Genomic DNA, 25,155 nt, shown 5'->3' with positions numbered 1-25,155 from the left:
TGCTCCGGGGACGGCGTGCTGAGGCGGGCAGTGCTCCGGGGAGGCGGTGTTGGGGTGGGCACTGCCCCAGGGAGGGGGTGCTGAGGGGGGTCCTGCCCGGTGGAGGGGTGCTGAGGGTGGGGCGCAGCCCCGCAGGGTCCCTCAGGGGCAGGAGCGAGGGGACAGAAGACGGGGCCTGAGGCAGGGCATGGGGGTGGCCTGCGCCCCTGCTCCTCACCCTCGGCTGGGGAGCGCAGAAGTGGGCGATTGCAGCTGCAAGCTTCACCCCGTCCTTTGTGCATGTGCAGTTTTCTGCTGTTGAGGGGTTTGATTTCTGTGCACCAAATGCGCAAATTCAGCGCTGCTTAGGTGGTCACAAGGTATGAATGTGCGTGCAAGATTTCAGTTGCACTAAGTGGGGTAAATCTCTGGTGAGACTGGGGTTTACTCTATATATACACAAATATACTGTGTTTACCATTGTGGGAATGACCTGAGATGCTTAGAATGTTTCAGTTACTGATTCACAGAATATCAATATGCGTTAACCTATACTCTGTCGTTATACAGCATTAGAACAAAATGTTGTCATCATCACAATCATCCTCATCTTCACCTGTACATAACTGTACTGCCCCCTTATTGGACTCTGATCTTCAGGAAAAGGTGCTTCCTCCTCATGCTACTGAGGCAAGTTCATTCTATAAGCTTGACTTTTCATTCTGTATACTTTGCTAACAAGATTCAAAGGAGATATTTCAAAACACACTTCCTAGCTACTGATGGGAAGTAGGTGATAATTCAGAAAATGGGTAGTGAGAGTACTGGACGTAGAAATGGTATACTGAAACTACGGAAAAATTCTAGTTTGTTCTTTTCTGCTTACAGAGGTGGGCTGGGATAAATGAAACATGATGTTTATTCTTCCAGGATGCTGTTTTCACTAGAATTCAATTCAAGAATTTAGTTTTGGTTATATAACCAAGAAAAAACTAGAGAGACCTGCACTGTGTTACACAAGTTGAGCTCTGCCGGGAAATGTAAGCCTGTAATAAAACAATACATCTGAATATTTTTTATCTATGTCATGGTTTAGCAACTAAGCCCCATGCAGCCACTCACTCACTCCCCCCTGGTGGGATAGGGGAGAGAATTGAAAGAGTAAAATTGAGAAAACTCATTGGTTAAGATAAAGACAGTTTAATAGGTAAAGCGAAAGCCCCGCACACAAGCAAAGCAAAACAAAGCATTCATTCACTCCTTCCCGTGGGCAGGCAGGTGTTCAGCCATCACTAGGAAAGCAGGGCTCTGTCACATGTAATGGTGACTTGGGAAGACAAATGCCATCACTCCAAATGTCCTCCCCTTCCTTCTTCTTCCCCAGCTCTATATGCTGAGCGTGATGTCATATGGTGTGGGATATCCCTTGGGTCAGTCGGGGTCAGCTGTCCCGGCTGTGTCCCGTCCCATCTTGTTGTGCCCCTGACAGAGCATGGGGAGCTGAAAAAGTCCTTGACTAGTGTAAGCACTGCTTAGCAACCACTAAAACATCTCCACATTATCAAGTCTGTTTTTAGCACAAATCCAAAACGTAGCCCCATACTAGCTACTATGAAGAAAATTAACTCTATCCCAGCTGAAACCAGGACAATATGTAAAATAAAAAACACTAGACATTTGGAGTGTAGCCATTTGCCTTATGGCAACAGTTGGAAGCAGAGTAGTCTACATTCTGATTCTGTGAGGAAGTGATTTTTTTATTTGGGAACTTTCCAAATTCTGTTACTTATTTTCTCAATTATGCTAAGGAGATACGGATGTAAGAATATAAACTCATAGTCTGACAAATCCTTCTGGTGGAGGTGCATCTGGCACAGGCTGAAAGCAGGAGAAATGTGTCCCAGTGGGTGGAGAAGGCAAGGCAATCCACTCATGGAAATCAATGGTCAGCGGAGTACTGAGTGGAGTAAACGGGTAACTTTGGCTTGGCAAGGGCATCAGTCATGCTGGAGTGTGAGGGTGGAGGTAGGAGAGAGGTGTTTGGAGAAGGGGTGAGAGTGACAGTAGGTTTCTAGTGCTTGACAAGGAAGTGGGGGGAATGGGATGCGTTTAGGGAGTAGGCACTGATACTTGTCTCTGGACTTGCTGTGACACAGGCAGCATCACATTCCTGTGCAGCCCTGCAAGGTGAGGAGCTTTCCCAAACTGGGGAAAGAGAAAAGCTGTTGCTGCTTCCAAACTGGAAAAACTCTGCTGTGAAACATATTGGTGTCTGAGCAGGACTTGGCCTCCACCTTCACTGGAGGTAAACTATTTACTTTTGCCTTGTAGATCAGGTGTGTTCTGTGAGCAATCAGTTGAGGGTACATCCTGTGATGTCACAGGCTTTTACCCTTGTTAGAGGTCATAACTGAGAGGTTTCTTTGATCTTTAAAATTCTTCTAAACGATTCTCCTGAAGAGCTGTCTTGTTTTACGCTGATTTCCTTGAATTAGCAAGATCAGTGTCCTAACTGTGAGTGATACTAAATGTTACGTAATTATGGATGCTATTTTAGGGAAGAGCCTATGTGCCACCTGGAGAAGCAGGAAGGCTCTGTTCACTGATTCAGATGTATAAAAAGGATTATTGTAGAACCACAAAAGCCATCCAAGATAGAAAATACTTTACTGATCGAAGCAAAGGATCTGACAGTCTAGAACACCAAGTAAGAAAATATGTAAGGCATAAGCATAGAAACAATGCAAATGTACGATTCTTATGCGAACCTTAAACTAACGTTTCGTCTTATCATCTTATTTAGCAGATGTATTGGGAAGGTTTTTTTTAATTATGTCCTGTGCACTAAGGAAGTTCCTGCAAAGTTGGAAGGAATTTGGTGGGCTATGTATGTTAAAGCAGGAGGTGGATCACAAGGAATTCCTGTTTAACAGTAGTGTCATATGAAACTTGCACAGAAACCTGATGGAGTAAAGAATGTAGATTTAAAGATTAAATGTCCCTTGTCATTGCTGACTTTCTTAGCTTTCTTTCAGAAGTCATAAAGCTAAAACTTTGTTCTTGCAAGCTGTCCTGGCTTTGGCTAGGATAGAGTTATTTTTCCTCCTAGTAGCTGGTATAGTTCTGTGTTGTGGACTTAGGATGAGGATAACGTTGATAACACCCTGATGCTTTAGCTGTTGCTGAGCAGTGCTTACACTAAGTCAAGGACTTTTCAGCCTCTCGCACTGCCCTGCCAGTGAGGAGGCTGGAGGCGTGCAAGAAGCTGGGAGGGGACACAGCCAGGACAGCTGACCCAAACTGGCCGAAGTTCCATACCATAATGCGTCATGCTGAACAAAAAACTGGGGGTGGTTGGCCAGGGGGTGAGGCTGCTGCTTGGGAGCTGGCTGGGCATTGGTCAGCAGGTGGGGAGCAATTGCATTGTGCATCACTTGTTTTGGACATTCTTTTATCATCATTATTATTTCCCCTTCTTTTTCTGTCCTATTGAATTGTGTCTATCTATACCTACCAGTTTTACCTTTTTTCTGATTCTTTTCCCCCATCCCACTGCAGGGGAGTGAGCAAACTGCTTTGTGGTGTTCAGCTGCCTGCCATGTTAAACCATGACACAAGCTAACGAAGACGGGTGTTGATCCTGAACTTTCTTTTTTTTTAGTTTGAAAGATAATATTATTGATTTTCAGGTTTTCATAGACAATTCTAGCTGTCTTGCAGCATGGGTCTTTTTGTCGATCGTTAGGGAAAAAGTTCATAGATAGCTAACTGTGGGGAGGCAATTTCCTAAGAATGGAAAGATGGTATGAGTAATTTAGATTTCTCATCACTTCTCAATTCTGGGAAGTCTTCTAAACACTTCTGGTTTTGCTGATAAATTACTGTGGGGTCACAAAACACCATTCCTGTTTATATATTATTTGCTGATAGCAAATCTGACTTGGTGTAGTCAGGAGAGGAAAGGACTACTACTGAATACAATGTTTATAAGTTCACAGTGCACGCAGAGGTGGAGCATTGGTGTCCATGTACTGACTTTACAGATAAACATGGGATCAAGATTACGGAATATTCTGATGAATTATATGCAGGCCAGGATAAGACGACTGCTTTGCAAGGTGCTGTAGTAAAACTTGTGATGCCTAAGTTTCCACCTTGAGGCAGTGGGTTTATCCTCTCACTAGTGACATTAAAATGTTTAGGATTTCCAGTCTAAGTCCCACAAGTCTATTTTTTTTCAATGGAAAGTGACCCCACCCTCAAAATCAGACATTTTAAAATGAGAAGTTGAGTTGACAATATTATAGGCATATAAATTCTTTTGGATTTGTAGTAACAATTAACGTAGAATTTTGTAGTCTCCCAGCCTCTGCTTTCTGGTTCGGTCTTCAAGTTCTCCTATCTAACTGAAGTTCCTGAAAGTCTTTAATACTTAATATTAATCTTTAAAATATTACTGGTTGTACAAATGCTTTTACTGTTTGACTGTGTGTTTAAATAATGTTTAAATATTTATGCTATTTAGAGTCCTTTTAGCTAAAATAAAGAAATTGGCATATGCATTGACCCTAGTTTGTTTTCCTCAGCTAGGAAGTTCTATGCACAAAATAAATGTAAACTTTAGGGTTTAAACCACCAACTCTCTGCTGAGAGTTGTGAGTATGTGCGTTGTGAGTATACTCTCTTGAGTATGTGAGCTTTTATATTTATATGTACCAAAGTTGAAAATGTAGCAAATTACGTACCACATTCAAAACCATTGAAAAAAATGCTAAATCAATTATAATCAGTAGTAGTCTTTTAATGTTTCCTGCTTCTGTCTTGCAGTTAAACAGTAAAAACATTGACACTTTGATGCAGAAGTTAAGTGAAAATGAAACCCGAAATACTGTAAGTAAATTAAAATTTCTGTCTCTTCTTGTTCTATGCTGTACATCTGAAAATGACTACGTCCTGGTATCATACAATTTCAAGTGATGGTGGCAAGGTGGGAGTATTTGTGGTTTATCACCACAAAATGGAATCTTACATCCGAAATGTTCATCACTCTGCGTTGCTGTTGCATTGTCGTGTACAGACATTATATTAATTTCTTTGTTAATTTTTTTCCCATGAAGAATCTCAGGAGAAAAATACTTGAAAGGGAGGAACATGTTAAAGAACTTTCATCCAGGCTTCAGCTTGAAAAAGTGAGTGACCACTTCTGTTGGAATTAATGTTTTCTCCCAATGTACTGGATTCTTATTTACAAGCTTTAAATTTTGAGAAAAGCAATTATTTCAGAGACCTTTGGAAAAAAAGAAAAATCCTGAAAGATGTTTCCTGCAGAAGTAGAGTTTATCTGTTAACACTAATGTTCCACAGTTCAGGGAGGGGCATACATTTAGGCTAATGGCTTTTGGCTTCTCGTTTATGGTTTTGCAACAGTTCCAGAAAAAAACACTTATAATGAAGTAATGCAGAGTAAACTAAACAAACACTGTTCACAGTTAGTCGCCATGGCTCTTTGAGCTCAGTGATTAGGAAAAGGCAGTACTGGCAGCAGACCTAGTGTCATCAAAGGCTGACAAGACCTCATTCATTCTCTGAACCAAAGGAAGAGGCTCAGTGCAGAAACCAACATAAGAAGACAAGAATTGTCTGTTGTACTACAGGTACAGGACAAGGTAGAAGTACAAGGTACAAAAGTACTACAAAAGTTTCAAAATTATTTTAGTCATAGTTTAGCAATCTATGTTACAGTACTTGTGTACCTACAGTGCACTTACGTGTATGCCATGCTGCACGGTTCAGTGTTAGCGAGGAAGAGGAGGCTCAGTTAGATCTTTAAGGGGACAATGGTGTACTTTTTTTTTTTTAACTCCTTGGGGTTTGTTGAGAGCTGTGGTTCTTCTTCAAGAATTTTTCTTTGCTTAACCAAGAGAACACATCACTTGGGCGCAGGATGAACTTAGCCAGCTAATTGTAATAGAGGAGCCTGTGAGGGTGCCCACTTTCACACCTGGCAATTGGCACATCCTTGTCTGTATCATGAAGTGAAGCAGCATGTTTTCATGGAAACATCCTTTTGCTTGAGAGTAGAAAGGCTGAACTGTAAAGCCTATAAAGATTCTGAAGACCACAATGCCGGCAAACGTTAGCATTGCTGGGATCTGTGCAGCATGCCATGCCCTGGCTAGAGATTTATCTAATGCTGAACAACTTGGGGTGCTCAGCATCTGAAGCAATAAGTTATTATCTATGCTATCTGCTTGTTCCTTCTTACATTATCTCCATTAAATGACATTTTCGTCAATACCTGACTGAGTCCAAGCTTGCCTTTCTTACTGGTGTCCATAATGAACACTTGCACTCATGCATTACAATGCTCTTCTAGTCTATACTGACAATATGACTTTGTTCTACCTGTTTTCATTATTTCTTATTTGGAATGAGCCAAAGGAATCAAGTTGCAAGAAATTTCGTAGAATCATCTAACCTCAGTTTTGGTAACATAAGTTGCCTCTTCCCTTATGCGTTATGTATGTCCCCAAAATCAGAGTTTGAGTTAAATGTATCAGTACTTCTAATAGCAAGTGGTGGTCTTTGGTATTTAATGTTAGACAGGGAAGAGCTGACTCAGTGTAGCTTAATTTTAGTCAACCTACTAGCTAGATGCCTTTGCTCAGCCTGGTTTTCTGAGTTTGTGCCTCCAGGCCTTGTTCATGCTACTTAAAGGGTCAGATTAAATATGAGGCATCAGTTATACATACAATTATACATACATTCTTTGAAGTTTGTGATTTCTGTTTAACATTAATAGCATTAGTAACAAGTTACTGCTTGTGAATATAATTGTAGAGCATGTTTTATCTTTTCCAGCTTTTGAGGACATTCAAATGTCAGAAACTGTAAGACAAAATAGAAAGAATATAGATAGCATCATAAAACACACCTCCATAGACCAATAGTTTTGTGTTTGTTTCTCTTTATTAGGTCAATGTGCGGAAAGAAGACCACCTGTCAAGATCGGTAAAGGCTGTACAAGCTCACCTGCATTGTCAGATTCAAAGAAAAGAAGTGGAGAATAATCAATTAAAAATGAAAATACAGGTCAACACATTTTTACTTGCGTTTCACTTCATTTGAAAAAAATAGCAAAGACTTATTGTGGTCACAGTTTAACTCAGATGTGTTTTAAATCTTGAAGTATCACTTGAAGTCAAATTCTTAGTAAAACAAAAATCCCAAACAGTAAAAATCACTAGCATTTATATTTTGTACAGTCTGCCTGACCATGCTATCTTAATTGCAAGGTTCTTTTTTCTTCTTTTCTCAACTTGTGTGTACTAGCAGCCCTGCTGAAGAAAAGTTATGCACAAATACAAACATTTGCCCTTGCCTGACTGTGCTGTCTAGAAGATAGATATCAATCCTGAGGCAGTCTCCATATAGTTGATAAAAAGAGATAGGCAAGTCCCCAGAATGAGTTTCTGTTGTAAATTAAGGGTGATGAATCACCACCTGTTTCTTTTTATTGGCTGTGAAGGAATCAATAAACCTCTTAATACTGACTGAAAGAGAGACACTTAGAGACTAATGCCTAACCTCACTTTGTTTAAGGTAGGTAAAATGATTTCCATCTTCTGTTCTAAAAAGCAAGAGGTAAATTTAGGCATTTGCAGCAGTTACTGGCTTTAGAACAAGGCAAGGAAGAGGTACGTGTCAGAAGCTGGAGCTGTATGTGCCCTCAGATATGAGTATTTGAAACTCATAAGAAACATAGACATGAATGAGAAAACATTGGCTGAAAAATAATGTCTTTCTGATTTCCAGACTTTTTAGTAGCATGTATCCCTTTGAATTGAATCATTTAAAGTTGTTAAGGAACCTTTAGCAACTCAATTTCAAAGAAATTTGCATATGTCTATGTCTGTATAAATAGCTGTTTTCTTCTGAATGAAAACTGTTTTATTGTTCTACCTAGTACAACTATGAGAATTCCAACAGCATTTTCATTAAGAGATTCTTCAATAAAGTAACTTCACATATAACTGTACTTTCATTCAAGCTTTATTTGGAAGTTTTGTTTGTTCACTTTTGAAAAAATGCTGAAGTCAGTTGCTAGCTTAAATCCTGGTGATGATTTTGTTAATATCTGGACACAAAAGCTTGTGACAGCTTAGCATTACTGTGATGAAATTAATTGTCAATTTAATTTACCTCAGTCACTGAATAATGCCCAAAGCGCTTATTCTTAGTGTGATTGTGACCTCCTGCGGTTATAACAGGGGATAACACTTGTTTACTTTTACCAACAGTTAAAGAAGTCCATACATAGGCTCGGATTTTTAATTATTTGCTCTATTTATTGAAGGTATTCTCCTGCCACCCCCAAGTCACATCTTTGTTTATTAAATGCCCTATAAGGATCTATATATGAAAACTGCTTCCTGCATATTTAGGGGATTTTATAATTTATTTTTTTGAAGTAGTATTTGCCTTTTTGATGGGTCCGAGTACCTGAGACCATCTTTTACTTGGAAAACCACATATGTTTTTCATTGATTATGGGTAAGTTTTAGGGCTGTTAGCAGGACCTACACTGACAGGTATCCTCTCATACGCATAATATGCATACCTTATAGCAACTGGCAAATAGTATCTTGAATAAGGCTGGCACATTAATGTAGTCAGTGGGTAAATGGCATGTCATTCTCATCTTTATTCATGTAGAACATAATTAAGTGTTAGACCCAGACTCAAATGTAGGGAACAACTGCATTAATCATTCTTACAACTAGGATATTTATCAGTGACTTGAGACAAATATATTTACACCGCTAGCCTACTTAGATTGCTGCAGTTTGGCATAAGTGATATGAATGGAACTTGCTCATGTCTTTATGAAAGTAGCTGTCTACTGGTAGGTTGGTCATGTTTTTGTTAAGCTGTTGCAGCTTAAAAATAATTGCATCTGAGATTCTCCTTGAAGTAGACTCTGGTATTGCCTTTATTGGATGCCATCATGTAGTGTTTTAATGTCTGGTCTCTTTTTTCCATTCATATTTAAATAACAAGTGATATGTAGATGAAAAATACAAAAGTCATGATGTTAGAGAGGTCAGCTTCCTGGATTGGATGGGATGATTGCACTGCCTTCATCAGAGTGACGTAAAAATCTAGTTAGTCAGAAATATTAACAGCAACAGAAAAGATAATATGACACTTGTAGAACACAGCTCTCATTTTGATTGCATTATACACATTTGATAATACAATTAAATGCATTAAAAATACATTTAATGCAAATGTATTTTACATGTATTTAAATAAACATACATTTAATGTAAATGTATTTTATTTCCTGAGTGCTGCAAAATCAAGCCCTCAGGAAATTATGGTTATTTGTTGTCCTTACAATGTGTGATTTACTGCTGTGGTTTAAGCTTTATCGTAGCCTGTTTTAATTATCTTTAGACGATTATCTGTTGTGGGCAAGACAGTGCTTAATCTTTTTGTTTTGCATTTTCTGCTTCACTATACATTGAACACAAAATATAACTTTCTGTAAAATATAGTTCCTTCACTAAACAATTTTATTTAATTGAGTGGGGCCGTTATATGCAGGGGAAAAAGTCAGAGATCTTGCAAGAAAATAGTATATTGTCACCTAATCACAGACCATATCATGATACATGTATTCAAGAAAAGACCCTGGCCTTTCCTAGCTTCCTGACTTAAAAAACCCAAATCCCAGATCTTAACTTTCATATTCAAATTTTGTATCCAGTTATACTGATTTTCAGCCCTAGTTATGGGTGTGCTCACTACTGATGCAGAGCACAGACTACTACTACGTCAGTGAATATCACTAGAAACGTCATTAAGGTGATAGTAACAGAAATCAGTCACTAGGGATGATGACACCACTTTTATTTTCCTCCTCTTAAATGGGTTTAACTTCCATGCCATGCCTTCTGCACTGAAACTTTGCATCCATTTCCAAGAGCACACAGCAAAGGTTAGATTGCTGTCTTCCCCCCTACTCCTGCCTGTTTCTGCACCTCCTCAACCTTTTCTCTTTATTATCTTTATAGTGACTTTCCCAACATGTCTTTTTTCTTGCCTACTGCTGTACATAGCTTGGCTAGCTCTTTGTATCAACCACAAGATCTGAGATTCAAAGACATTATGGAAACAAAATTATAAATGTAATTGCTATTCCTGATTATGTTATGTCAAAATGGTCTGTGAAGTATAGAATTTGAAAAGAGTTATGTTTAATTATAATTCAGACTCTGGAAAAGAAAATAGCAGAGTGGAAACTTCAAGTTGGTGAATACAAGCACCAGATGTTAGCCTTAAGGGAGACAAGTGAGCAAAAGAAGACTGCTCTGAAAAAAGCAATCAGGTCCCAGAAACAAAGAGCTGAACGCTTTGAAGCAGCTGTGGAAAATTTAACCTCCAGAATAAGAGAACGTGTGAGTGACTATGCTGTGAGCAATGTTGTGCTGTATTGTTTTAAATTGAAACGTTGGGAGACTTTCACCTGTGGAAAATAGGAAAAGTTGGTTGGTCATACTGTGTTTGTATCTCTTGGTTTTGTTTTTTTTTGCTCCTTGGTTAAAGGAGAGGTTGCTATAAGTGACATGCAAACTGTTACTACACTCACTGCAATTGTTCTGTTAAAATGTAGTCAATGTCTTAAGCCATGAGGTTGTACGCTTCAAAATGTAGTAAGAAAGAGGAGTATGATCAGCTTTCAGTTACACCTCTCCTGATCTTTCTGTAAGACCTTTATGGACATCACTGACTAATCTCAGAAGTGCAGTATACTCACTGAGAATCTGTGACTGGGGTTTGAAGTCTTTGTTTTCTTTATTTATCAGTGCATGATATCTCATGTGGATACTTAGCTTTCTTTTTCTAAGCTGTTTGCTCTGAACGTTTTCAAAATCCATGTACAAAACTTCCTTAATCCAAATTGTTCCTTAGATTCTTGCCCCACATATCCCTACAGTGTATAAACATTCAAAAAGGCCAGGTGGATCAGAACTGTGCTGAGATCTTTATTGCCTTATTTAGATTTCCTAGTAAGAGTATGTTTTCATACTCTTACTGATGTTGCCATCATTTTGGATATGCCAGTATTAAAGATATATTTTTCCAGTTAGTAAACTAGGAGAGAGTTAATAAAGGTTTTTCTTTTCTTTGATCTTTGTGAGAAGACAGTAGTGGATCTTTAAGTACACTTAGCAGTACAGAGGGATGGTAGCTCACTCCTGGACTTTTGATGTTTTGTAGTCACACTGTTTTCTTTCCCCATTGAAGACCTGGTGTAGTTTCAAGATAGCATGCATTGGTTAATTATCCGTACTTCTTTGAGGGACTTAACTTTGCATTTCTTACCTAGCTATTATTTTTAATTCTTAAAATGTTTGGGCAGAATCTTATTTTTGTATTAATTTATATAATTTATATGTAGTAGAGATGTATTTGTGGCAAATACTTTTGTTGTAAGACAATATTTTAATCTTAAATTTTGAAATAGTGTTGTATTCTGCAGTCAATGCCAGTGTTTAACTGTGTCTCTGCCGTGAAGGTAAGTCTGTACTTAGACTGTAAGTTTTTTAAAATGTGTGTAGTTCTGTTTATTTTCTTTTGAGACAAGACAAAATTTACATTGCTTTGTGAAAGGGAGATCTAAGCCATCTTATATTAAATAGCTCTTGTATTTAGAAAATTTTGTAGAACTGGATGGTGTTCCTCAGTGGCATTCTTTTGTTACGTAATTTGTAATTCCTGTACTCTCTAGGAATTCAAACTGTCCGAGATACTGTCAGCTTCCGATGTCTGGAAAAACCAGCATGATAGAATGGTTGAAGGAAAGGCAGCATTAGAAATTCAAACAGAAGATCTTAAGAAGTAAGTTAAACTGTTGATCGGTTTTTGTTTGTTTCTGTAGTCACACAGTCGTGATATTTAGTAGTGTAGTACTTAGGATGACAATGTAAATAAGCTTATGTATTAGTATTTTAAAATACTGAGCAGAATTTAGAAGTTGGAAACCAGAAAAAATTGAAGATTTGTAGCCTTCTCTCTGCTGCATTTCACAACTTTTTAAAAAACTCCATTCCCTTATACAAGTAAGGAACATGTTCTTTCCCCTGCATACTTCTGATTAGCCTGGACTTGTGAGCAGGTACTATGCTGCTTCTGCAGAACCATTTATTTAGCAACTGATTAAACAGCTGGAGTGTTAACTCTTGTGTCTACTGCAGTATAGAAGAAGGTTCTTACTTAGGCTTGTTTCTACTTCAGACTAATGACAGCAAAATTATTTCAATTCCACTAATGTCTCGCCCCATTAGAGGATAGAACAGAGTTCCTCTCAGACAAGTGTTTGGTTTATTCTTGTTTGGAAAAGCAACACAAAATTGTCCAACCTTGTTCAAACTATGCAGTCAGATCTTAATGTACTTGAAGGATATTCCATTTTCTTTGGCAGACAGTGACAAATATCCTTTACCTTTTCTGTCGTTAGAAATATGGACTATAACTCAAACAAGCAAAAGAAGCAGGTAGATGCCTTTATGCTAGGTCTAAGAGAGAATGTTTTACAGACAACTTGATTCATGCTCAAATACATAACAGCTCAAATTACATTGGCTTGACTCTTGATTTTGTTTCAGAAAATCTGAAACTTTTGAAAATATTTTCAGCATATTTTAAAATTTAACAGGAGTACAGGTACATGGCGTCAGTCCAGAAATCTGTCTAGCCCACTGTTGATCCAGTGTATATGGGGAGGCATCTAGGAAAGAATAAGAAAAGGGAAATATCTATGATACTTCCCTGAAGTACTCTTTCTGCTTCCAGCTGGTTTTTGCTAGTTTTATTTTAGCTGAAAATATAAGTCTTTGCTTGAAATGTACCATCCTAACAAGACTTGTTCTACTAGGCAGTATATGACTAAATAAACAGCAAAACAAATTTCATTGTTTAACTTCATTAACATGAAAAGTAAATGGTAAGGCATATAGCACAATTTGTTGCTTTTAATAAGGAAAAGTACCATTCCTAAACTAGCTATGGGATGTTCTTAGTAGGACATTACCTGATAGACCTTATAAATTCAATATAATTCCATTTTGTACAGAATGCTATGCATAGTTGTCTTTGAAGTATGCTTGGGCGTTCTAGGTAATAAATTTATTTATGAGTGAGCTAGGACCACATCTTTTTTGGAAAGTTTCTTATTTCAATAGATACTGCTTTCTTGGGATGCTGAAACACATTCTCCCTTTTTTTTTTTTTTTCATTTTAATAAAATAAGAACAATGAAGGAGTATGTATTAAGGCACAATTTAATTTGCATAGTGAGAGTTTTGGAAGCATTATATATGATATAGATGTTCTTGCCTATCTAACAAGGCAGATAATAAGCCTTTTGGAAGACCTGGAGAGAAAGGAGGAATGGAGAAGAAACTCAGATGAGGAGGTTCTTGGAAAGCTAAATTCTGTTAACTCTGAAAATGAAAATATTTATGTTGAAAATGAAAAATTAAAGGTGAGATTATTTTAAATGATTGTTGATTGGCTCCGCATTTCTGATATATTAATAAAGTAACCACATTAATTCCCTTCTGGCCTTCTGTCTAGAGATCCCAAAACTGTAGAATAAATTTTGCCATCCATTTCTTTACAGAAAATGAAAATGAGCCATTGAAAACTTCTCAGTGGAAATCTATGGCAAATCTAGGAACAGGATTGTGTAATCATCCGTCTGCTTAGCCAGGATGCCATTTATTTTACTGTCAGTAGCTACAAAATTGTTTAATGGGAAGCTGTTATTTTATACTTGTAAAATTTTCTTCAAATTAAAGAACTGATTTTAGCTCAATTATTAATTTCAGTTTTTAAAGGGTTTACAGGTTTTTGTATTGTATTTATCCTCCAAAGTAAATATTCTGATGAACTGACAAATGAACTGTGGGCTACCATTTTTGTTTGATGGGATAAATAATCGTGTCACTCTCTTTAATGTCTGCAGGTCACTTGCTAGTAATATCGTATTGTAGATTGTGTTATTTTAATAAAATGCTTACAGTCTTTATATTTTCCATGTTTTAATCAAGGCTTCCCTTGGTACGTTGGAAACCACTACTGTTTCTGTTGAAAATGAACTGCTACATCTGCAAGAAAAGGCAAAGTTGCAGGAAGACCTTGTTGAACAGTGTAAAAATCAGGTGACTAGCATATTCGAAATGTTCAAGTGTGGGGTTTAATTCTTTAAGCAGTTTTGAGGAAATGATAAAGGTTTTATTTGTAATAATCCAGATTCGTTGTCATGTTGACTGTAATACTGTCGTAACATTGAGGATGATAAAGTGCCATTGCAAAACGTATCCCAGAATAGTCTCCACACTATTACTAGTACATGTAATCCTCACTGAATTGTGTGAAGCCCAGCTGAAGCTCACTGAAACCAACAGAGCTAATTATGTACTTGCTTAGAAAAGATTTTCTTCCTAAAAAGCAACTCAGCAACCAGTAAACTAGATTAAAAAAGTAAAATTCAAGTCTGATGTCTTTAGTGGGCATATCTGATGATATTTTACCTCTCCTTGGACATATCTTTATTTCCACTTTCCTAAGAACAGTAAAACAGCACTCAAGTACTGTTGTAAGAGCTTCTTTTATTTTGCATTGGTAGCTCCACATTGAAAATACAGCAGACCATATAAATCAGAGTTCAAATGGGCTTTTTATCAATTCCTTTTTTGTATTTGGTTTTACTCACAGCGAAGGAATTTTAGAACATTGATTCAAATTTGTATATATTTCTGCTATAGTATAGATACCATTTCACTGACAATTTTCACTTATCTTGTTTTTTTAAATCATTGACAAGCGGAAAGACTTGATACTAACCTAAGTACAACCAATGTGCCTTGTCTGTGGGACACAACACCACAATTAAAGTGTTGCCAGCTTTAAGATGGGAGATGTAGTTCCATGGAACAGTCAGCCTTAAGCAGTGAGTGGGACGAAATTCCCTGGGAACTGCTGTTGGTGATACTTGTTATTTGGTGAGAGAAGGGTGAGTCATGCTGGCTGCTTCTGTAGCACAACTGTAGCTCATTCGCCACTGTGGAGAATGAAATGTTCATATCAGAGTGCTCTTTACCTGGTTACCCTTTTATATTTGCTGTAGTAAGTAGGATAATGAAAATTAAGAACTTAATTTAATGGCAAATATTGAGATTCTATTTAGAAATCAAAAGTTATACTTCATGCTTCATACTAATGATTCTCTTGTCTAAGTGTAAAAGAAACACCTTGAAAAGGTATGTGAAAAATATATTGTGTCCTAGGTACAGAAGTTACAAACAGCAGTAGAAGAACTGAAATCCAGATATGAAACAGTCTTAAATGAAAACAAAAGAATAACAGAAAACAAATGCTTACAAGTAGATAAGGTAAGTTTTGCATGAATAAAGCATGTTTCCAAACAATTCTGTAGGTACGTTGGCAATCACTACATTGTTGTGATCCACTTATTAGAAGTCACAGGGTACTTGGCTCTTTTTCTTTCTTCTTTTTCCATCTATAAAATGGCTATTGAATTCATCGAATGTTGTCCTCTTACTTGTGAGCGGGAGGTTTTTTGAATACTACACAATTGCAAACAGGTGAGAAATGTTTCCTAGAGTAATGCAATTTTAGAATTCAAGAATTCATTTTATGACTTTTAAAAACGTGATTTTGTTATTGATGATTTTAAAACTAGACCTCTTGACAGACGGCTGTGAAGGTTGCAGGGGGAAGCAAACCTGCGGTAAGATTGCTTTGCAGTGCGAGTTGTTTGTTTTAGCTGGCAGCTAAAAATGGCGAATCAGTACAGGGTTGAGTTTAAAGGTTTTTTCAGCAGGTGGAGCTGAATACTGAAACACAGCACATTCTTAAGCATCAGAAAACAACACAAAATTGGTAGGAAAATCACTTTCCTCAGTTCCACTGCTCATCAAAGTACATGTTCTTTTAAGTGATGAAGCTGAAGCAGGGACAGGTTTTGCATTGCCTGAAATGTTGTGTTTTACAGAACAGAATTAGTCTTCACAGAGGAGCATCTCAGATGTTCATTTTATTTTATACTAACTTTATTTTTCAATGATTCAGTTGCAGAATGGAGAAAAATGTTTTCTGATCTCCTAAATAACATTTGCACAGCGTGGAATGTGGCTTCAGGTGGCATTAGGTGTTGCTGTCTTTTGAAATACTGCAGTAATTGCATGGTCAGAATTTTGCCTGTAAACTGCTTAGTGTGTCTGTGTGCCATCTCCCATAATATACTGCAGTAAAAATAAAACCGGGTATTGCATGATGAACTGCTAACACTTATATTTGCAAATGTTCATTGTGAGCATTACTGATTCTTTAATGAAATGTAGTCAAAAATAGAAATTTCTCCAATGGTGAACTTGTAAATTTGTCAGTATTTTATAAAATAGGTGACATTATGCAACTTGTGTAGAATTTCAGATTTATTACTTACATGGAAAGCCATTAAGTACTACAAAATTAATTTATGGTTTTTGCACTTACATTTTTCTCCTGTGATGCTGTGATGCAGGTGAGGGTCAAAAGAGGGGCTGAGCTGAGGAGTTAGAACATGTTTGTGGCTTGCTGAAAGCAGGTGAGGAAAAGCAGTAAGGGTATCAGGAAAAGCTTAAGTCCTGGGGAAAGATCCATACACAGAAAAGCAAAACCCTTAGGGAGCTGCAGGTTCAGGTGGTCAGAATATACTGATTTTTAAAAATAAATGAGAAAATTATGTGGAAGAAAGTCTCTGGAACATTTTTTTCCTATTAGCATGTGTGACAGTTGTGTGGTTTCCTTTGTTATTTGCTTCATGAATCAAAAGCTCCTTCTGTAGAAATAGCACGATGCAAATAAAACTATCACCAGCTGTATTTATGTGAATTCAGTATGTGACAAGACTAGTTACTTGTATTCTGTGTTTTTTAAGTGAGTGTATTCTTGATCCTTTTGAATACTTATGTCCTGAGATGTGTTGCAGTATTATTCCCTGGAAATAAATGTGCAAGTCTAATTATTGTTTGTATCTAGTGGAATAATTTAATTCCACATTCATATTGTTTTTAATGACTAATTTATAAACCAGACAATATTTGCTCAGATAAATAGTCATAAATTACATTGTTGATGATGTATAACTTAAATATTGTAATGATTACATTGTGTTGGTTGATAAAATATATAAAAGTATGTTTTAATAGGATCATTTGTATTTTTAGCAGTATTTTGGCACTACTGCTTGTATTTTCTGTTAAGCCTGAATATTAACATTCCTCAGCTTTTTTTTGTCTGTGACATCAATTTCAATGGCAGGGCTAAGTTCAGGGGGTTTTGTTCTTCTCTTTTATGTGCTTTTGAGTTAGAATACTCTGCTAGCACGAATGACAAGAGGTGTTTGAATCAGTAGGGTGGGAGGGGGGCTTAATCTTCTTCCTGTGTCAATGGGAAAACGTCAGCTGAAACACAGTGAGTTTCTGTGTTCCTAATGACTTTATATGCTTATAAAAAAATAGCTCTTGATTTTGTTTTAAATTGCTTGTCAAGATGATCTTTATAGCATCATATTTTGTTCTTTTTGTATAATTTTAAATACTCTTTCCAGGAATGCTCATAAACTTATAAAACCGTCTTTGCTTAGCAAAGTACTTAAGCAACAATTAATTTTGAGGGGCATGTATAAAATGATACATGTAATTTTAATCTAACTATGTGTTTTCCTGAATAAGTGCAAAAAACCTCTTAAGTATAGTGAAGTAATTGGCACTGTAATCACTAGTCTGGAGGAACAGCAGCTAAATTTCAGCTTTAAATCTTGGTGACATCCAAGAGAGGTGCTGACCCTTGATCCTATGGTCAGAATTTGGGAAAATTCCTTTTGAAGTAGCTGGACCATGTTTAGAAACCCCTTTCTGGGTTCAGCTGGACCAGGGCATCAGTTTACTGCCCCTCTGCTGGAGGTTTCTGCTATTACCAGTCTGCTAGCTGAACAGCCTTTAATTCACATAAACAAAATCAACCAGATTAGCTCAAATTACTGGAGGGAACTGCTTGAGGTAGTCCCGTGAATGATGGAGGTTGCCCCTTAAATAATGGTGGCCAGCAGGCATGATGTGGCTGTTCATTGCTAATCTGCTGTTGATGGGTAGTAGCAAGGGCAATTGTCTCCTCACTACTGTCACGAGATTTAGAAGAAAACATGTAACAGGTTGTCAATCTGGATGCTGAGCAGGGGAAGACAGTTTGGTGCCTTGCTTTCTTGAGCTTCTGCTACCGATGCCTCAACATAAAATTATATACCTCTTTTTATGAACTTGATTGTCTTTTTTTGATTTTCACTTTGCCTGTGCTACCCTGTTCTTCTGTGATAACTGTATATATATATGGTATTATTTTTATGCTTCCTGTGACTGTAGTGTCAGGGAACTTATTTTTGGTGGAATCTAAAGCTTAAAAGTTCACAAGGAGGTAGACCTGGCCAACTCCTAGTACACAACGCTGCATGAGCGGTGTATGGGTTTGGTTAGGAGTTCACTTTGTTACATAGCAGGTTTTCGGTCTTAAAGTGTTCAAAGAAAGTTTTAGTCTGCTATTTTGGCTGTATTTTAGTTGTTATAAATACAAGGTAATATTTACTTGAATATAATGTAGTCTTTACCTGAAATTACAGTTAAATTCTTTGATTGGATCTTAATAGACAAGCTCTTCAACTCTCTTCAACTAGAAACAAATTGTCATTTTCACAGGAGGAAGACAGTGTAACTTCCGTGGGCAGTCATCCCGTAGAAGAAGAAAACCGTAACATTCAGAAGAAATATGAAGATCTTAAAAGGTAACTTTTTTAAAATCTGACTGCAATTAATTCCTACGCTTTTCTGCTATACTGAATTATAATATACTAATCTGTTTTGCGTAAAGGCAATTAGAAAAGATGGAATTTCAAAATGAAGAACTTGCTTGTCAGCTCAGGAAAGATGATGAGAGTCTTCAGTGCAGTAAATTGCAGCTAGAGGAGAAAATTTCAGAATATAATGGATTAACCAGACAACTGGAATCTGCCATGGAAGAAGGGAGAAAAATGGTATTGATGATTTAATACATCTCTTAATCTTGGTTGCCATTATCTATTTAAAAAATAGCATTAAAACCAAATGTGTTTGAGAAGAAAAGATGAGACCAGATTATTTTGCATGTAGGGTGCAATACTAAAAAGTTATTGGGAATTCCGCATGCTTAATTTTGGATTGCTCAGTTCAGCTTTGTGGAATTCAGATCCTATTGAAATTAATGACAAAGTTCATTGGACCAAAATTTCACCATCATTTTTTTGGTGACAAATCAAAATGCTTTAACCACTTAATATTTAAATCCCACACATACAGCAAAAAGTTTCTGAACAAAAGCTTAACCTTTCCTTTTTCGTATTTTCTTTGGAATAGGTAGCCCACAGGAACTTTGGTGTTGAAATCCTTCTCATTTTAGAGGAAGGCTTTGCACACTTTCAGTGTTAAGCAGAGATTTGTCATTTGCAGAAAGGATGCAGACAGTAAATCAAGTGGAAGAGGAAATGTAGGAATTTAGATTGCAGGGAATTGTATTAGTTTAATCAGAAAATATATGTGAAGTTGTAATTTCTGTCTCAACCTTGTTGAAATAGTCTATCGATTTTCTCAACCATGTCTGAGGATATTGATTTGGTTTTGAAAAAATAACAAGTTTGGGTAAACTTACAAATGAGTTACAAAAGTGGCTCCCTCTCAGTAATATAACATGTTTTTTCCAAATTGAAAATTTCTTCAAATTTAACCAGAATGTTTCCCAGGTTTGTGCATGGAAAATAGCTGAAGTATTAGATGATGGAATAGGAAGTAGAGCTACAAAAGTTAAGATACAAGAGAATAATTTGGTTTGGGCTTTAAGTGATGGTAAAGATACATAATTTCTCTCTCATTACTGTTACAGGTGGCTGAAGAACTGGAAAGAATGTCAAACAAAGAAAAAGCCCTTTGGGAAAAAATGCTAATTCTTGAAACTGAAGTAAGAGAGAGGCAAGACGAGAAAAAACAACTCCTCTGCATGTTTCACCATGTGCGTCAATAATACTGTTTGACTTAAGAAATTACTTACCTCATCACTGTTTATATAAAGTTCTTTTTACTGGAAAACACACCTTTAATACAATTGGTACATACTTTGGGGAACAGCAAATTAATTAACCTTGACAATATGCTTTGTATATTGACATTTCTAATAGACATAACAGTTACCCAGTCTATTTTACTAAATCACTGGAATAATATTGAGTTTATATCTCTTAGTCAATCCAGTTGCCCAATAAGGCAAAAATCAAAAATATGTATGAAGTTGTAATTTCCTTCTCAGGTTAATCATGTTCAGTAAGCATGCCTAGATCTGAATAAATGCATAACAGTTCCATAACGGTATCTTTTTTTTTTTTCCCTGAGTTGATACAAGAATCTGATCTTACTGGAATCTGTGAAAAGCTTTCAGCTTATGTAGCAGTGTTACGCATAAATGTAGTTAGTAACAAAAGAGATATTCTGATTTTTCAAAGTGTCAAGCCTTTAAATGCCCAGGTTTTGATATGTTGAAGTCTAAGATATGTACAGTCTAGGAAGGTATTTTGGATGAGTAATACTCTCTGAAAACAAGCAAACAAAAAGTCTGATTTACTGTTCTATCTAATCCAGAAAATATCAGCACATTTTCTATTAATAAAATGTCAGACATATCTGAATTCCCTAGACCAGTGATGGCACATAATTTGCTTTAATCAAAGTTTTGATAGAGATTAGTTCTGTGATCAGTGATAATAAGCTACAAAGCTATTTAAAATAAACATAGAAGACACTACAAAGGTTTAGTATCACTCTCCTAGACTCTCAAAACCAATATTCTGTCTTCTGACTTGAAGCATTCAAGATTAAAATCAAGCCACCCTAAATGCAAACTTTAGTGAAGATTCAAATAAGATCTCAGAGATATGGTTCTGAATTCACTATACTTTAATAAACTTTTATCTGTATCGTGTAACATGTCTGCATTTACCCTAAGGCAAAATGAGACATTGGCTAGTGTTTTATTCTACTCAAATATTTTGCATAGGAATTTCTTACTATGTTAAAGTAAAACAGAAAATGTTATTGTCTTTTGTCCAAGGAAGAACACCCAGGTTGAATTGGGATGTAAAATTTAATCATATTCAGCAACTAAATTACCATAACATCCTTGCTTTAATATTAAGAAAGAAATTAATTTCCTTTCCCTAATGAGGTGTAGTAGGATTAGACGTTAATTTAATCTTTTTGGGAGGTGAGGGTTGTAATTCAGCTGAAAGGCATAAAAAGACCAATTTATCAGATCCTATACCTTAAGACCTACGATCAGAGATCCTACTTTCACTTTGGTATCAGTCATCTTTCAGGGCTTTTCCACCATAGAGGTTTATGGTGATGTAGAAACAGTATATTGTATTTCAAATTTATCTGTTCTACTCTTGTAATGAAATCTTGTTAAAGATTCCCTAATTACATTTATTTTAAAGTCTTGGAGTCTTGAAACGAACCTGAAAATGTCAGCACAGTGTGTGTTTATAAATATATATATGTTTGGTTTGTTTATTATTGTAGAGTTGCATTGGTTGTCATATGATACCAAGGTACAAGGAAAAGAAACAAAATGGAAGGAGTCTTGCCAGTGGTTACAAACAAGAGTTACAGGATATGGTGCTGAGCACTCTTATACCTTTACTGGCAGCTGAGCATCCTTGAAATTAGATCCTAATTTATTTTTCTCTGCAACTTAAAAAAAAATAGAGAGGCTGGCATTTTTTGCCAGGGTTTTTGGTTCTTTTTTATCAGTTTTAAAGGAATCTATTTTTATGTGACTTGTATGATATCATCAAGTTACTTTACTGTTTATTTTTAAGCCTCATTCTGTTTTCTTTAAAATCAGTGGTAGTCCAGTTACTGAGTTGATGGGAACAGAATTGGACCTCAAGAGCCTAGGTCTCTTTAAAATTATTTAAAATTGCTATTGTCAATCAAATCACCAGTACATTTTAATTTCTAAAGAACTTCTTGCTTGTTAGTCCATTTTAAATCCTCACACCAATGGCTAAAGGCAAAGAAACTCTGAGAATCACCAGTCCTAGATAATAAGAATTCATGTCACTTGGCAGAAGACTCCTGTTAATCCTTCTGTGTCAGAAATAAAGTATATGTTCAAAGGGTTTCCATTTTAAGCTTACAGTTAAAATAAATATGTGAAAGGTATTTGTGTCCAAGAGAAGAACCATTCTCAATTAATTCATTGCTTTTTATTCCAATTACATTTACATACAAGTGAGAATGCATTATGGAAAATGATGAAATGGTCTTATCCCTGTTGTTGTAGTGGAAATGGAAACAAAATAGGACTGTGAAGGTAACTTTATTCAGTTATTCATTCTAACCTGATTATTTTTTTTTCTAAGGCTGGATTTAAATTTGAAGACTGTAATTCCATTTTTTGAAGTTGAATTTAGTGTAAGCTACTAGCATCTGAGATCTGTAGTAGACATAAAAGGAAATACCTGAATATCTGTAGTACTTCTATCACAAATGATCTATGGTGTGCATCAGGTTCCATGTGCATCATGGAACTAATGAGCAGGTAATCGTGCTGTCAGTCATCTTTTTAAAATGAGGAACAATAAGCATCAAAAATCATGTCACGTCAGAGATCAATAACAAATGTTTCCTTGAAAAATCAATATGAGGGAGAGTATTAAATCTATAACAGACTTAAGATGCTAGGAATCTTTCATGATAAAGATTCAGAAGGTTAGTTTTTACATTCCCAGGCCTTTTTTTGGATTATAAGCCTATTAAAACATGTTCCATTTGGTCCTGACTGAACATAAAAAAAGCTTCAGTATTGTGAGGTCTTTTGGGGGAACCTTCAGTTTTATGGAGCCTCTGAAAACTTTTATGGGTAAATAAGCCTTATAAAAGTTAAGTACTAGTTGTCTTACATTATTTTGATTAATTTGTATTTTCTTTCTAAGTTGCGTTGCATTTCTCTTCTTCAGAATGAAAAGCACCGTGAAGTATGTTTGAAAGAGCTTGAGAACAGCCTACAGAAGTCAGAGAACAAGAACCAGAGCATCCAGAATTACGTGCAGTTTTTGAAAGCTTCATACATAACGATGTTTGGCTGAATTCTTTAATTTAATTTAATAATAATGAAACTTTCCAAGATTTGGCTACCTCTTGGTGGAGGCAAGGCTGTTGAGGCCTACAGGACTGAGTACTATAATGTTAGTTGTTCCCTAGGAAAACTTCTGCTGTGGGCAGGGAAAGGCGGGTCAGTCATTACTGTATATTTACCTGGTATTACTGATATAAAAATTGTGTTGTTCATGGATCAGAAGCAAAAAGGCAGACTGCATGACAGTAGTGACAGGTGTGTGAGTGTGGGGTATGCAGACAAAGGTGTAAGTGGGTCTGTGATTTTACTGTGTGTTAGGCCCTGGCTGTAAAATCTTACGTGCGTCCTTTTAGTCCATGGCAAACATGGAGGATCACAGACTACCTTTCAGTTCCCATGGGGGAAGAGAATGCCCAAGGACTGTTTGCAGAGTAATTTGTATGAATTAAATATTAATAAATAAGTTATATTTATCAGTCATTATACTTCTGTTATGGTAGATATCTAGTTCCCAAGGTAATAGTATCTATCCTATTAAGACAGGCAAAAATGTAGAGAGCATTAGGTTCCGCTCCTGTAGCTTAGCACCGGTCCAGCACACACGGCTGCACTGCATGAAAGGGTTGCTGCCACAAGGCTGTCCCATCCAGCCTTTTTTCCCTACATCCCATTATGATCAGGATATTATAATAGTATAGTAGAATAGTATAATATTACTAGAGTACTTTATAGTGTAGCATTTAGTATAGTATAATATAGAATAATATTACTAAACTATAGTAATATTTTACAAATATAAGTAGGAAAGTATTTTAGATATAGATATAATTTACGCTCTGAATGTGTTGATATACCCTTTCACAGTGACACAGCTCCAGTTAAGGTATTTAAGTATTTATCTGTGCTGGAGCACAAGAGCTGCTGTTCACTGAAGTAAGATTGACATGCCTTGGGTTAAACACATGTAAATATTCTGCTGTTACAGGGCTAATACAAAAAGCAATTCTGACTGAGAGAGTAATTGTTTTATAGAAATATGCTTATAGAACTGTGGTGGGTTTTTTTATAGTACATACATGTAAAATATATGTCACTTAGAACGTGTATTTAAATAATACATATTTTTAAACTGAAAACATAAGTTATTTTGTACACAGACAATATCTGTTTGTTCAGTGTAGTATTTCATTGCTATTTATAATGCGTAGAATGTTGATGTTTTTTTTTTCTTTTTTCCAAATGCTTGTTCATCCTAACAAATACTGATGCGTCATAATGATCTGCTTGTGTGCACTTTTAAAAATAAAACTATCGTTTATTATGTAAGATTTATGCTAGCAGAAAATATTTCTGTTATATTTTGGGGTTTTTTGCATTGCACACACACACAACCATATTTGTATTAATTTAGTTCCTCCTGTGCTACTTATAAGATATCAAAACTTTTTGAAAGTCATCAGCAGGCAAGGTTTCAGAAATAAAGTGTTGAATCGAGTCCATGACTGGTTTTTAAAAGGTCATCATGGAAAATTGTACACTTTTCATTGATAAATGCTACAAAGATGTACAGTAACTTGATTTCAGCCTGTCTTTTGCTATCCATGAAATTAGATTTATTTTTTTTTCCTCCTATGTCATTTGCAAGAAATAGATCTGGAATTACTAAAGTTGCTGACAGCTTCAGGTACCTCTTCACTTCTGAATGTCTACAAACACTAAATTTAAGGTATGTCAAAGTTATGTGACTTGATTTTGCTTATAAAATTAGAAATCTGCATTTTTTCAGCTCAACCCGTCATTTCCATTGTATTAACCTAGACTTACTTTCCTTTTCAACATATTCAGGCACTTGAATATATGTTCTTGATCTTTAAAGTCTTAGAA

At 36.2% G+C, this 25,155-nt stretch overlaps 1 protein-coding gene across 1 annotated transcript; it reads left to right on the top strand.

Moving 5' to 3' along the window:
• The first annotated feature begins 506 nt into the window (after positions 1-506).
• Positions 507-24,827, top strand: ODF2L (outer dense fiber of sperm tails 2 like). Its single transcript, XM_075098057.1, has 13 exons — positions 507-669; positions 4,807-4,869; positions 5,097-5,168; positions 6,955-7,071; positions 10,257-10,442; positions 11,777-11,886; positions 13,396-13,531; positions 14,100-14,210; positions 15,339-15,443; positions 18,807-18,892; positions 18,979-19,141; positions 20,023-20,148; positions 23,153-24,827. Exons 1-13 carry the CDS (start codon positions 562-564, stop codon positions 23,279-23,281), a joined length of 1,512 nt encoding a protein of 503 aa, XP_074954158.1. The 5' UTR covers positions 507-561; the 3' UTR covers positions 23,282-24,827.
• The last annotated feature ends 328 nt before the right edge of the window (positions 24,828-25,155 follow it).

This window comes from Phalacrocorax aristotelis, chromosome 6 (assembly GCF_949628215.1).
Source record: "Phalacrocorax aristotelis chromosome 6, bGulAri2.1, whole genome shotgun sequence".
Taxonomy (NCBI): Eukaryota; Metazoa; Chordata; class Aves; order Suliformes; family Phalacrocoracidae; genus Phalacrocorax; species Phalacrocorax aristotelis.
This window is presented reverse-complemented; position numbering and strand designations above follow the sequence as displayed.